At 34.9% G+C, this 14,718-nt stretch overlaps 1 protein-coding gene across 2 annotated transcripts in view; it reads right to left on the bottom strand.

Annotated features, from left to right (window-relative positions):
* Window positions 1-12,614: 12,614 nt before the first annotated feature.
* The window catches only part of LOC149796486 (uncharacterized), an 85,574-nt gene continuing 83,470 nt past the window's right edge, over window positions 12,615-14,718 (bottom strand). For both annotated transcript variants that reach the window (XM_089961200.1, XM_089961201.1), the window contains 2 exons: window positions 14,300-14,478; window positions 12,615-12,987 (listed from right to left, as the gene is read on the bottom strand). In XM_089961200.1, the coding sequence (XP_089817326.1) occupies window positions 12,808-12,987; window positions 14,300-14,478 (359 nt within the window). In that variant the 3' untranslated portion in view covers window positions 12,615-12,807. The remainder of the gene's footprint in view (window positions 12,988-14,299; window positions 14,479-14,718) is intronic.

Here is a 14,718-nt window from a genome sequence, read left to right as displayed (position 1 = left end):
AGACATCATGTGTGTGTGTGTGTGTGTTTTGGTTTTTTAATGTAGCTTTAACAATTTGTCAGTCATGTCGCTACGATGTCTGCAGTGTGGCAGTTTATAGTGATGTCGAGCACTGGGGGCATCATGCCGCAGACATGTAGCATGATGTCCCACCAGTCACATTATCACGACACCAGGCCGACCAGTCCTAACATTAGACTCTTAAGGCTGAGCGCCAAGCGAGGCAGCAATTAATACCATTTTTATAAGTCTTTGGTATGACGCTGCCGGGGGATCGAACCCACGACCTCCCGCATCCGAGGCGGACGTTCTAAGCACTAGGCCGCCGGAGCGGTTCAGACACCATGTAAATACCAGATAAGTATCAGTTCGGATAAATTCTGTTGAGCGCAATATTCAATTAGCGACTTGTTGTGATGAAGTTTTGATATATTTATATTTTCAGCATATTATCTTCAGCAGTAAATACATTTGATCATTTCTAAAAATCGATATTTCTCTATCATATTTCCTAAAAGAAATTCTATTTTAAGTAGGTTTTTACCTATCTTTGCAACAAGAACTAATTTCCCTCACTTTCGGCATTATTTTCATTGAAGCAATTTTTATTTCTAGACCTTGCAGTGAAAATCATGATCTCAAATTATGCTGTAAGTTTAAGTGGAAGGACTATTAAATCATAAGATTCACTTTTTGTGCACATATTAATTTTAATAATTTCCTAAGCTTGAATCATAATCTAATTTTCAGGAAATGTCAAATAAAAGTCATTCTCAGTTAGACATAGCACTACAATCATTTTTGTACTTATATTAATTATATACAAAGCAGAAAACTAACAATTAAAGATGATTTTACAGACATGTATAATTTACGGTATTTGATCAGAAACACGCGGATGCATCAATAAATGTCCACTAGAATATTCAGGTGCATTGCTAAGCACAAGGCCCCTTAGCTGGCACCAGTTAATCTCCAATTTTGCCAGTTCTGGTCTGGATTGGGGTTTTTGATGGATGTCTTCCGAGCTGAACTTGCTGGAATCATTCACTTGTTAAAGGAAACCATTTGAGGAACTTTGTACCATTTGGGGAACTTTGTACCATTTGGGGAGCTTTGTACCATTTAGGGAACTTTGTACCATTTGGGGAACTTTGTACGATTGGTTAGGACGACAAATATGAAAAGCGCGCTGTATACTCTTATTACAAGTAGAGATTTTTCCAGACGTATGTTTTAAAACATCTGTTGGTGAATATCTCCAGCAAGGTCATCTAGGCAGACCTCCATCACAATCCCCAATCTAGACCAGAAATGTCAAAGTTATTTATTTGTAAAACGATAGTTATTTCAATGATTGAAAAAAGTGTTTCAATCTTCTCGTTGAAATTGCTGAAAATATCAAATTACAAATTTCCTAGTAATAGTTATATCCACACTAATCAGATGATTGCACTTTTGCCTAGCATTGCTGACGCTGCGACGTCATCTGATAAATGTATAAATACGTTAACTCCTGAATGTGTTGGGGTCTATAAAGATGGCCAAAAAATGTTTGAGTTGAAACATGATCTTTGATCATAGTTTTGAAACATTAATCTATACTGATAATAATTATGACAGTATCTGATTAAGTAAACTGTGCCGAGGTTCATCGTGTAACTCTATATACTCCTCATAGTGGGTTGCCTCCTCTTGGTAGGATAACGCCACTGCCACAATGATGCAAATTTGGTTATAAAATGTCATCGAGAAAAAGGTTTCCTAGCTGATAACTTAGTGATACAATCTAGACTGTATTTACTGTGGTATTTTCTCTTGTGTGGCTTTGGTGCAGAATAAGAAGATTCTGTATGAAATGGAGGAGTAAAATCTACAAACCTTCATCTGTGATAGATAAGACTTCAAAAGGAGATCATTTATCGAGATATGGAATGAGATAATATTAAGGGTTGGATAAATCTGAAATACTGTAGTACTGATGCCTCCGAGGTTTCAGTGATAATTTCTTAGCTACTTTTTGATAAACATGCACAACTAAATGACGAAAGCCTATTGCCCAGCCAATTCCTATTTTGAACCGTTTATTGTACACCAAACAAAGCTATCCAAAAGAAGAAGAAGAAAAAGAATTCACATAATAAGAACCTACATAATAGAAGTAATCAAACGTGGGATATGGACAGAATACAGAGAAATCAAATGGGGGCAACATATAGTGGTCAGATATTAAGTTTTACGGATATAGTCCAAATCCGTGTTTAGAGGTGAAATCCAGCTGAGGCGGTATATTGCCCGCTGTGCGGTCGCCCATGAAATCAAAGCAGCTAAAGTGAAATATCAGTATGTTAGGTCAGAGTTGTGTAGGGAACCAAAACAAGCAGATTCTGATCAACCAACAAACTCCTGTATAATAAAGGTAGCTTAGTATGGAGGAACAATGTTTTATGTGACACTGGAAACCTTACTTCTGATTAAGCTAACGTTCGTGACATGTTAACATTACTTTTGTTAGTATTGAGTAGTAAATGTTCTTCTAACACTCTATAAATTCTTCTAAAATGCAATTTTCTTTCAGCTCCTAGATATATTTTTAATCAGCATTTTGCACTTTATTTATCTGCTTTTAGATCCGAACATGGATGTCACACTACCTTACTAAGAATGGCAGACAACTCTCGTTGGGCTCTTCATGAAAACAAATGAATGGCTGTGGTCTTAATGGATATTTATTTAGACTCTGACGGCTTGTCAAATGCCTTCTGCTGCTGAAGCAAAGAATGTGTGGATGGTCCGACAATGATTTAAGAAAGTTATCTTACTTTCCAGAAGCAATGTGTTAAGATCAGGAATATATTGAGCACCTTTCGGGATATATACTGAGGTTTTCCACAGGAATTGACACTTAAACCTGTTTCATTTACTATATATTTGAAATACATTTTTATTATTTTTTTGTAACAGATAGTGATTTTTATCACAATATAGATGGACCTTACTTAATCTATGCTGATGAAAACATTGAAAATGTAGTCAATATCCTGGAAAAGAATAGCGTATATATTATATTGAATGGTTGGCAAATAACCTTTGAAGGCACACCCAGAAAGTTTTCACGCTTTAGCTACTGCTCCCAAGACACATAATCAAAATCTCTCCTTTGCCCTACAAGAAATTACCATAAAATGTGAAAATAATTAAAATGTATTACTTGCATATGATAATTAAGTGGCATGAAAAAATTCGTCGTTCTAAAGAGAATAGGCAAATACCTAAGTAGATTATAAAATATTACAATTTACTACTCATTCATTATGTCAAACTTTTAACTATTGCCTTTTCAATGTCATTTTTACTGAGGGATAAATACTTAGAAAACAGAAAATTCAGGAGAGAAAGTTTATTTAGTTATTAAAAGGATAATGTTTTCTGATTAAAGTAAATCTCACACTGTTTAGATATTCTGTATGTGATATGTGTAATTTATTTCATTTATCCCATGTTATGTACAGGAAATGAATGATGCCATATATGTTTTATTGTCAATACTATGCTTATTATTAATTTCGGTATGTAATATAATTCGTCAAGTTTTACTAATGCACTAGTGTTAGTATTTTTAAAAGTAGTCAAGTTGTCAAATCTTAATATGTACGAGACATAGAATATGATATGTGTTTAATATTTGTTACGTATGAATTACGTTTGAAATTCTCTGCATATATAATGTATCATTGTCTTAATGTCTCTTTAAAGCTCAGAAGAGACCGCATGAATGTCGCAAATTCCGCCTGTACATAACCTTTACTTTCCTTGACTTAGCTGGAATGAAGAAACCTTGTAAAGTACCATGTTAGCAGACTTCAGCATGTGCCAATGACCTCCCAATGTAGAACTTTAGGAGTTTAAGAGGAGCATGCCCGTAGTTTAGCCAATATGGCGGTGTCCATTTGGAGTATCTAAATCTGCGGCAGACCAGCGGCTCTGTCATTGACCATGATTTAGCCTGTAATCTGGTTGATCGGTTATATCATAAAAGTACTCGTATTAGTTACATTGATGTTGAGACAGCATGTATGACGTCACAAATGCACAAGTGGTTAACGTTACTGTGACATAACTGAAAAAATAAGTTTACGATGTGTATAATTTCACAAGTCTTGCGTCTCACCTAACACTTAAGCTTCTTCACATCTTCTCGATGTTTATTGAGTCCTATTTGTTGCATGATATTGTGCAATACAGAATTTTGACTCAGGTGCCCCGGTTTGCAGAGTGGTCTAAAGTGCTCGCCTTTACCGATTACTGCCATTTCACATCTGTCAGCGTGGTTTACAATCTTGAGCTCGGCCAATGAAGATACGCGAGAGCTTTCCAGTAGTTTCCCGTGGGTCGGTGGTTCTTACCGGGGTTTTCTCGGGTTCTTCCTTCAATAGTTATACTTGCCGCCATGTATAGACCATCTTGCGCAGAAAAATGGCGCCCCCCACCCCCCAACAAAATAGCATCAATCATTTCGACTCTACATTGCTAGTTTATACAATGACAGTTTTAAGCCACGTAAAACTTATATATATAAACAATACAAATCATGTGGCGAATAACAGTCCTTTCAAGTGCACTGGATCCAGCAAGGGATCATGCGTGTCATAGATTGATTAAGATAGTTGCAATAAACTGACAGTGAATCATAGATTGATTAAGATAGTTGCAATAAACTGACAATGAACAGTGCAAAAATAGTATCTAATTAGATTGAGTATTTTCAAAGGCAAATACAAAACAATGACAAAACAAAGAAATGAAACAGAAAACAGAAAAACCGTTGTGTTTCCAAAACTTTACATGACTGTTTCTACAGGAACCTTTAAATGTATTATGTTTCAACTAGTTTATGTCAACTTGTTGCAGATGCTGGAAAATATTTTTTATTGACCTTGAAATTGATGAGCCATAGCGACATCTATTATTTTATGTAAATTTATGTAAGTGCAAATTGTATCCCGGATATATCATTCTTATAGTAGTAATTATAGGCTATTAAACAAATTTAGAGAATTATTTGAAAGAAAATGTGTCGGTTGCAAAAAGATAACTTTATTTGTTCATGGCTGTCTTTTTCTAGTGTTCTTGGTTCAAACCGCTTGGTTTCAAGTTCTCCAGTTCCGAAACCAGGAAAGAAAAGGAATCTTACTGGATATGCCGCCTTAGAACTTTAATCATATGTACAAATATAAATATATGTGTGAACCTTTAATCAAATATAATTCCAATTTTTATAAATGAAACGGATTTTCTGCAATACGATTGGTTGTAAAGTCACGTGATATTGATCTGGAATTTTTTGCATATCGATAAATTCTGGGACTACTTTCGGTTTTTGTACTGTTTGCAATATAAATAAACATTGCAGACACATCATTGCAAAACGACTGTTTCATCTTTACAATTTTTTATTCAGCAAATAAATATAAATTATACCCTTTTTATACTTTTTCAAATATTCTTTGATTGAAATGCATAGTTTACAATTTGGCGTTTGTCTGCTGCACAGTCGCTCAAAATGGCCGATTACGGTGATTTTACAATTTTCTGCGGATTTTTTTTTGAACAATTAGATGACAAGGAGTTAAAAGATATAATAGCAGCGATTCAAGCAGATGAAGATGGATTTGACGATAATGCGATCGACGTTACAAACGCTGAAAATGAAACAGACCAACAGCGATTGATATAGTCCCTCACACCCCATGACCTCAGTCACCGTGGCCATACACAACAACAACAATAATAACGTGGGAACTGGGCCAGTAAATTTTGAAGCCGCTGAGGGATAAAAAGCAAGATTCGAGAAATTATCTGAGGAGGACTTAAAAGCTATTGAAATAAATCAATTCTCATAGGTTACTAAACGAACCACAAAATGGGGCATTGTTGTTTTCAATAGTAATTTTTTTATATTTGTTAATTTTTTAAAATTTGTTTGGGTGTTGGTGGTACACGTCTCCCTCGATAACTCGCGCACAACGGTGTCAACAAACATAGACAGCACTATAAGCGAGGCGCGAGTAACCGGTGGACCTCCAAAAATTGAAGAAAAAAATCGCTTTGACTTTTTTTTATATATTTTGTGAGACAACTGTCTACATGGAAACTCAATTTTTGTATTGTTCAATTAGTACAATATTGATGTCGTGATTTCATTGTAAGTAATAATGAAACTTCTTATCATCCTTGAGGATATCTCTAAATTTTTTTTTTTTTGGGGGGGGGGCACCAGACAGATGCCCCCCCCCATCCTAATTAATTAAATTTTATGTATCTTTGTATACCCCCTGATTTGTTGTAATGTGTTATTTCATCCTCTTTTCAAAAGTGAATTAGGAGTTCGGGTATTTTTCCATTCCTAGTGTATCTATAGGGGTGTATCTCCGAGAGTGATTTTGATTATCCTCTCGGGTCACTTTCCCTAAATATGCGTTTTCTGTGACCTTGCTAGGGTCTCCTACATCCCGTGTTTGTTATGTGTTTGTGCTATTTGTTATGTATGCTATATTGTTTTATTGTTGGGATAGCTTTTAAGTCAAATTCTTGTAGTGTATCAGTTTTCTTATTATATTCCGTGTTTCCAATACATCGGAAGGCTGTCCATATTTTTGAATTTTGTAGATCGGTGATTTCCCCTTAATTTTTGAATCTTATTGATTCTTATGAGTGTATTTGAATCACCTTTCTTTCTTTGATGAGACTGAGCTCCAGGAGAGATCCACATTTTTTTATTTTGTATGTTTTTCTCTCATGGAGCAGGTCTATCTTTAACTTATAAATGCTCTAAAAGTTCGTCGCAAATGCGTAAAAAAAAAAAAAAAAAAAAAAAAAAAAAATTAAAGTTTAAAATTTATTTGAGTTGCAATCGGAAAATTTCAATTTTATTTTTTTAAAATTTTTTTTGTAAGTTGGAGACAAAGGGATAACTCTCCGGTTTACATTATTTTCAAGAGGGTTTCTTTCGAGACTCTTCCATGGGCCTGTTCACTTCGCGTGGCGCCATGTGACTTAGCCCCATGGCATCATTATCTGTACTTTCCCTCTTGAAATTTTCTTATGTTAAAACTTAATTGGCCCACACTTTTTTATACTATTTACAATATAACTTGAGATTTTGTATAAGATTTGTTTATTAAAATCACCATCAAGGTATAGTAGACATTGTGGTTTAAAATAACTATTTTTATTGATTTCATCTATAATCTTTTCCCTATCGTTCTGCGTTTCCCTACATTTTAAGATTAGATGTTTTTTACTAAATGTTCCTATTTTACACAATGGACATTTTGGCGGTGCTCTGACCATTTGCCGTCTCGCTGCAACCTCACCTGTCAACCACGCATCATGCATGTATTTGAAGGCGAGGCTTTGTATTTTTACAGATCCTAATTGTGTCCAGTGCCCCCACGCCTTTTTCCAGTTCACATATAAATTCTCTTTTTCTACTTTACATAGTATATTTTTGGTTATGTCATTTCTAATCCATTTATAAGAGAGTTTTTCGTCCATGTCCCAAAATTCTTTCTTATCTCTATATTTCATCAATAAATCCTTTATACTTTTAAATTTCCTAGGTGTCTCCAATAGTTTCATTAATTTATTATTTTTGTATATCCCCTCCCTGTTCCGCAAAACGAAACCAAAAAAATATATATATATTTCCTCCCATGGTAATTTAGGTTCGTCACTCAGTCGTTTAAATCTATTTAAAATATTGGTAATTTTTAAAATTATGGGACTTGGTATCCCTATTCCCCCCAATTCTTTTGCTTTGTACAAAGTTTCTTTTATTACATAATGTAGTTTAAAATCCCATATATATTTAATTATAATTTTATCTATGTTATTCAATATTATGTTACTTATGTTGGTCGACTTCATAATATAATTAAGATTTACATACATATATGTTTTGGCCACTTGGGCCCGTTCCATTAAACATAACGGCGTAAGTGCCCAGATATCGACATTCCGTTTTATCTCATTTTCCATTTTTTTACAGTTATCCTTCTCTTCGTTTTTGCCAAAGCACACCCCGAGTGCTTTAACAGTATCCTTGAATACATGGACTGGTATGCTTGAATGCCTACCACGCCAGTCACCTATCTCTAATATTTCCGTTTTATCATGATTTATTTTGGACCCCGATGCTCTTCCGAATTTTTCATATTCCTTTATAAGGTTCTCAAAGGATTTCTGGTCCTCTAAAAAGTTAGTGCAATCGTCTGCATGTTGTAGCATTTTCACTTCATCTGTAATATTTGGAACTTTTATACCTTTAATTTCTTTGTTTAGTTTTATGCTAATGCTCAGCATTTCGATGGCTATTACGTATAATAGCATTGATAGTGGGCACCCTTGCCGCACTGATCTTTTTATGTCAAATTGTTCTGTCATGGCTCCATTATTTTGTACTCTGGATGTTATATTATTATATAGTATTTTAATCCATTTTCGGAAAGGTTCTCCGAATCCAAATTTTTCCAAGACTTTTTGTATATAATTGTGCTCAATTCTATCAAAGGCTTTTTCCTGATCAAAAAGTACCATAGCAACTTTTTGTCCCTTAATTTGTAAATAATCAATTATTGCAGTTATGTTTAATATATTACTTTGGATATCCATATTTTTTGGCCCACAAGTTTGATTTACATTTATTATATCCCCTATCCCCTTTTTGAGTCTATTACTTAGGATCCTACTCAAAATCTTGTAGTCTGTGTTAAGGAGGGAGATGGGCCTCCAGTTTTTCAAGTCTTCCCTGTCCCCTTTCCATTTATATATTAAAACGATTATCCCCTCCTTCATCGTCCCTGCCATTTCCATATTTTTTACAAATATATTATTATATAACCATTCGAGAATGGGCAACAACTCTCCGCAGAATGTCATATAGAATTCTGCAGAGAGTCCATCTCCTCCTGGCGATTTTCCCTTATTCATTAAATTTATGCTTTCTAAAATTTCCTCTTGTGTGATAAAATCATCACAGAGTTGTTTAAAATCATGATTAATTTTTTTACAAGGTATTTTTTCTAAATAGTTATCAGTTTCATTCATTGCTATAGTTTGCGATTCATACAGTGTGGCATAAAAGTTTTTAATGTATTTCATAATTCCCTCTTTTTCTGTTATTGTTGTTGTTGTTGTGTTGATTTTAATTTTATCCATAGTTTTATCTCCCCCCAATCTTTTCTCCTCCCTTTTATACAACCCCTCTGCTTTTTTTTATATATCCCCGTATATTTCCCTGCCCTGATTTCTCTACCCCTGCTTTCTATTTTATTTATTTCTTCCAATCTGTTTTTTAAATTGGTCTCTCTATCATTAGTATTTAATTTTTGCAGTTGGTTTCTAATCGCTTCTCTTTCCATTTTTAGTTTCTTACTTTTTAAGTTACAGTGATCTATCGCTAATTTTTTAATTTTGACTTTTAATTTTTCCCATTCTAATAATATATTTTCCCTACTTTTAAGTTTATCTATCTCTTTTTTGGTATTTTGTACAAAATCTGTGTCTTTTAGGATTTAGTTATTTAGCATCCATCTTCCTTTCCCCCATTTAATTCTAGTTTTAATTGTTACAGTCATATTTATGAGTTTGTGATCAGATATTTTAAGATCAGTGATGTTAGTTTCTTTGTGTATATTTATATCATAATTATTACAGTAAAATTTATCTAAGCGACTTCCTTTATTAGTTTTATATTCGTAAGTGAACTGTTTTCTTAATAAATTTTGTACTCTATATACATCTATTAGTTTGTACTTTTTAATAAAATATTCCATTTCTGGTTTGATCCTAATATCATTTGGTGCCAGATTTCCCTCCCTGTCTATATTATCTCCCACCCAGTTAAAATCTCCCCCTATGATAAGGTTCCCTGTCGCATATTTTTCTATATATTTATTTAAATGTTCTAAAAATTCTTTCTTATGTTCCCTGTTGGCTGGCATATATATATTAATTATGTTTATTTCTTCAATTACTACATGCATCATTCTACCTTTAAAATACCTTTCTACTTCTACTCTATCCCATGATAATCCCTTTTTATTTTTAATTAAAATTGCCACCCCCCCCTTTAATGTCTGTACTTTCATAATCACTAGTTATTAAAATCCCGTCTAAATGACTTTCAATTGCTACTTTTATATTGTCTTTAAATCCATTGTGCATTTCTTGTATCATCAATATGTCATAGTTTAAGTCTTTTGGGAATTTGTATACCTTTTCTCTATTAATACCCATTAACAGACAGGAGTTGCAAGTTTGTTCCTTCCATTCCTGCCTCTTACCAGGGTGTTGTTTTTGTTTACATTAATTAACCTGTTTAGATTTGTTTTTATATTAAATGTTATTACGTGTTTAGTTGTGAATCTTCTGGAGAGGCACTGGTTTCCCTACCCCCCTCTGATTAAAGTGTATTACTTTGGGTTTCTAAGGTGCTTGTAACTGTCGATTGAATTGTGCTTTCCGTTTCTGTGTAACTTGTTTGTCTAGATTCTATTGTTGTTCCGGTTTCATCCTCAAGTTCTGCGTCGTTTTCTGTGTCCGGTTCTGACTCCGTTTGCCCATCACTCCCGTCTTCCTGTTCTTTTCCTTGTAATTGTTGTGTTTCTGTTTCTGCTGTTTTCCTTCCCTGTTTATTCTTTTTCCGTCTTGACAGAAGATATCTCTAAGTGCCAGTTCAAGAATTCTCTGAAACTCACTTGCCCACAATGATCCATATCTGTGAAATCAAGCTCTTTATTTTACGAATTATTCATTTCGCTTGGCTGCCTTGTTATCTTTGATCACAGTTATGAAAGAGTCGGTTAATTTAAGGTAGTTTCTGTTACATAACACAATAACATTTATAAGTGTTCGATTGATCAAATGAGTGAGTTCACCCGACATACGACCGAGGCTGCTAGATTTTAAGTTTGTAGGATTATCGTGTCTTTCAACTTTTCTTTTATTCCACCCCCTTTAATTGATTCAAAAGAGATAATTAACGCAGTAATACAAAGGGGGAGAGCTTTTAATTCAGTGCAACAATACAACAAATACTTCCTGAAGTCAGTTATCAAAACAAGTTCGGTACTTACTTAGGTACTCAGAGAAACGCTCGCGGACATAGCTTTTACGGTAGATTGACGCATTTTACGCTTAATTACGACTCTACGATACATCCGTTCGTATTACAGTGGTAGATTAAATTTTTACTTACCATTAACTCGATTCAACTTTAGGAATCCTGTTCCATGGAAGAATTAGACAATGTCTTTTTCACTGCACACATCGTAAACAAGCGACTATCATTTTTTTTAAAAATGTCCACTATGCGGCACACACGTCAATAACGAAATATGATTGACTCAAAAGGTTATACCGCATATTGGGTAGTTTTAAAAAATAATAGGGAAAAATAATAGGGATGTATCGTAGAGTCGCAAAAATGGTACATGTAGCTCTTTTCACAGTTTCTCACACGAGCTCGCACTTGTCCCAAGAGACAAAATTCGCGAAAATCGCACGTTTCGGAGCTCGTAACTTCTGTCTGGTATAACGCAGAGAAGTCAATATGGTTTGATGAATAGAAAAATATCTCAGGAGTAAAACAAGCCATACAGTATGGTCATGTGCCTTTAAAGACGGAAATAGCAGAAGGAAAATTGGGTGGAACCAAGTATTTAGAAGTTACGTACCTTCTCTCTTATATAGTATGAAAGAGAGGGTCCTATGTCAGAACGGGTCATGACAATCTAACATTGTTCTCTATGACAGTGTGTGACACGTATGCCAAGGTAGGATAGAAAACATATTTATTTCACAAAACATTAGCACTGAGGTCTATGGGAAAACAATTGAAAGCATGATACATGAAACCGATAATTCGACCATGCATTTTCTTATACATAACTTAAATAAGCTAATATATGAGGTGATAATCCAGTATTGAATATATTCTCTGGAATGCATTGTTTAGTTACATTATCTCGTGGCCTGCTTATTCTAATGCAATCAAAATATAATAGACTTTTTACGTTCATAAGTTGCTTGTATCACGTGATAGTTTTATAGATGACCTCGAGAAAAATATAGTCCGAGAGATTTGCGGCACACGAGCAAGCATTTCGAGAAATAGTAAAGTACGTGATTCATTATTTCAACACTTTAAACATTCTAGTGGTTACTTTTTACTGAACAAAAACAGGTTTTAATTGTTATGTATGAGAACCATATAATTTTCTACCTATTAATGCATGTAGGACTCAATGTAAGGTCGCTTAACTTTCTCAGGCACGGTCGTAAGCGGCTACCGTATGCCGATAGTACACGTTTTTGGCGAAGTCAAACCTTTTAATGGGGGATGGACTCTGATCTCCAACCCCACCTTGAGTATTCGAATAACAAACACAGGATGGGAAAGTTCGGACACAACTCGGAATAACTTCCACATTGATGCTGAATAAAGTTCCACATACAAAGATTTTACATAAATCTTTTTATTTGGGGGGTGGGGATGGTATAGAAATACTAGCCAGAACGCCATCAAGGAAAAAAAAAGAAAAAGAATGGTATGAAAATCGCAGCATCTTTGATTCATGTTCCTATTAGATAAATTGAATATATTGAGACTAAATTAGAAATCATCAAATATACTGATAAACTTGTGCGCATAAAATTGTTTATTCCTATCTACAAGACAGGAAGCTTGTGTTTCACAATGAGCAAGCACCTGTGAAAATTGATATAATATCGGTGAGACAGATTTCATTGTTTGTAGCAGCAATAGATCTCCGATTTCATTGGTAGGGTAATCTTATCAAATACCAGGTCAGCTTCTTGGATTATACTCCTTATTTTGTCTTGAACTGCTGCTTTTCTCTCTGGGTCCAAACTGGAAACCACGCTAATTGAGGAAAAGTGATCAACTATGGTGTCTGATGATCCCTGAAAAAGAATTCTTGCGTGTATATGTTCCAGTATCATATGTTTTGAATATAATTAAACTGAATGAAATAATATAGTGTCAGAGGCAATAAGGTTTGTAAAAAAATAAATTATCGGGCGCAATAGTAAATTTTGATGTAAACCAATAAATATTTTATACAATCCCCTGTACGTATCGAAAGATTAAATGTATTAGAGGAAGATTTACTTCGAGGGCGGTGATCATTTTTGGGTTAACATTTATTTGAATACCTGGCGTGACTTGCATGGGTGAGACCACTAACCCATGCATTAAATGATACTTAGAGTAGCTCTACCCAATGAGAATAGGTTGCAAAGTCACTAAGTTTTCCAATTGCCTTTGAGACTAATCCGTTTTGGGGGTGGGGGAGGACGGTAGGTGGTAAATGTTCCTATTGCCTTTGACATTAATCAATTTACGGCGTGGGGGTGGACGGTAGGTGGTAAATGTTCCAATTGCATTTGAGAGTAATCAAACTTGGGGCTGGGATGGATGTTAGGTGGTAAGTGTTCCAATAGCCTTTGAGAGTAATCAATTTACGGTGTGGGTGTGGACGTTGGGTGGTCAATGTTCCAAGTGCTTTTGACATTAATCAATTTACGGGGTGGAGGTGGACGGTAGGTGATTCGGTGCACTCAATACTTAAGTGGCAGTATACAGTTAGGACCAAGGATTTCGGTCCAATCTGAAACGGGGTTACTTTTTGGATCCGAGTGTCGTCTATTCGTGTGTCTGGCAAGGACATAAAGCAATAGTAGAATGTTATTTCACCAGGTAAATTAAAGTCAGAAATGAAAGGGATTAAATAACAAGGAGACATGATGATACCTGTGGCAACATCATTCATTCTTCAGCTAATATTCCAAGGTGTTTTCGTCAGATTAGTTCTTGTTGTATTGACACAGTTGTTTAAAATCAAAGTGTCTGGCTTCAATGGGGTGTTAAAATCTGTTTGAAACGTTTTAGGGGTCCAAAACTTCAAGCTGAACCACCTACCATTTTTCAATATGAGTAGCTCTACCCAGTGGCGTACTAAGGGTAAATGGCGCATGGGGTGACGATGAGGGCCCAAAGTTGTGTTGGCGCCCTAAGACATCTGGATCCCGTAGTTCTGGCGCCCCAAGACCTCTGGCGCCCAGGGCAACTGCTTCGTCAGCCACCCCCGTTTGTACTCTTTTCCCATCCCAACCTCGGAAAAGTTCACTTATGTGATCGAATGAAAATAACAAAGTTTCTGAAGGTATAAATAACAATTGCATCATACTGGAATGTTAATTTTTATTAACTTGCCTGAAAATGAACACCTGGTAACATTCTGTGGTCCTTCAAAGCAAATCCCTTGAAGTTTTCAATAACCGTTTTCCAGTCATAGTTTAGTGCCCTAGGTACCCCTTTGTAGAATTCCTTAAGAATGTCCTCTATCTTTTTCACCCACGGGACACTCCAGTCTTTGTGATTCCATACCATTACTGAAACAAATGCAAATAGGTTTTCAGACTTTAGTTATTAAATTGCGTAAGCATAAAAAATGACTTTTAATCTCAAGATTCCAAACTAAAGAAATCGATTTTTTTTCAGCTGCTTCGGAAATTTGGTTATTCTATCTGTATTCTGATTTTAAAAAAAAAGTTGAATCCAGACTGAATATTCTGCAATACCTGATATTGAAGAATATTCAGTCTGGATTCAAACTTTGTGATATTTCTTGA

Source organism: Sinohyriopsis cumingii, chromosome 6 (assembly GCF_028554795.1).
Source record: "Sinohyriopsis cumingii isolate HCF-2022 chromosome 6, ASM2855479v2, whole genome shotgun sequence".
Lineage (NCBI taxonomy): Eukaryota > Metazoa > Mollusca > Bivalvia > Unionida > Unionidae > Sinohyriopsis > Sinohyriopsis cumingii.
This window is presented reverse-complemented; position numbering and strand designations above follow the sequence as displayed.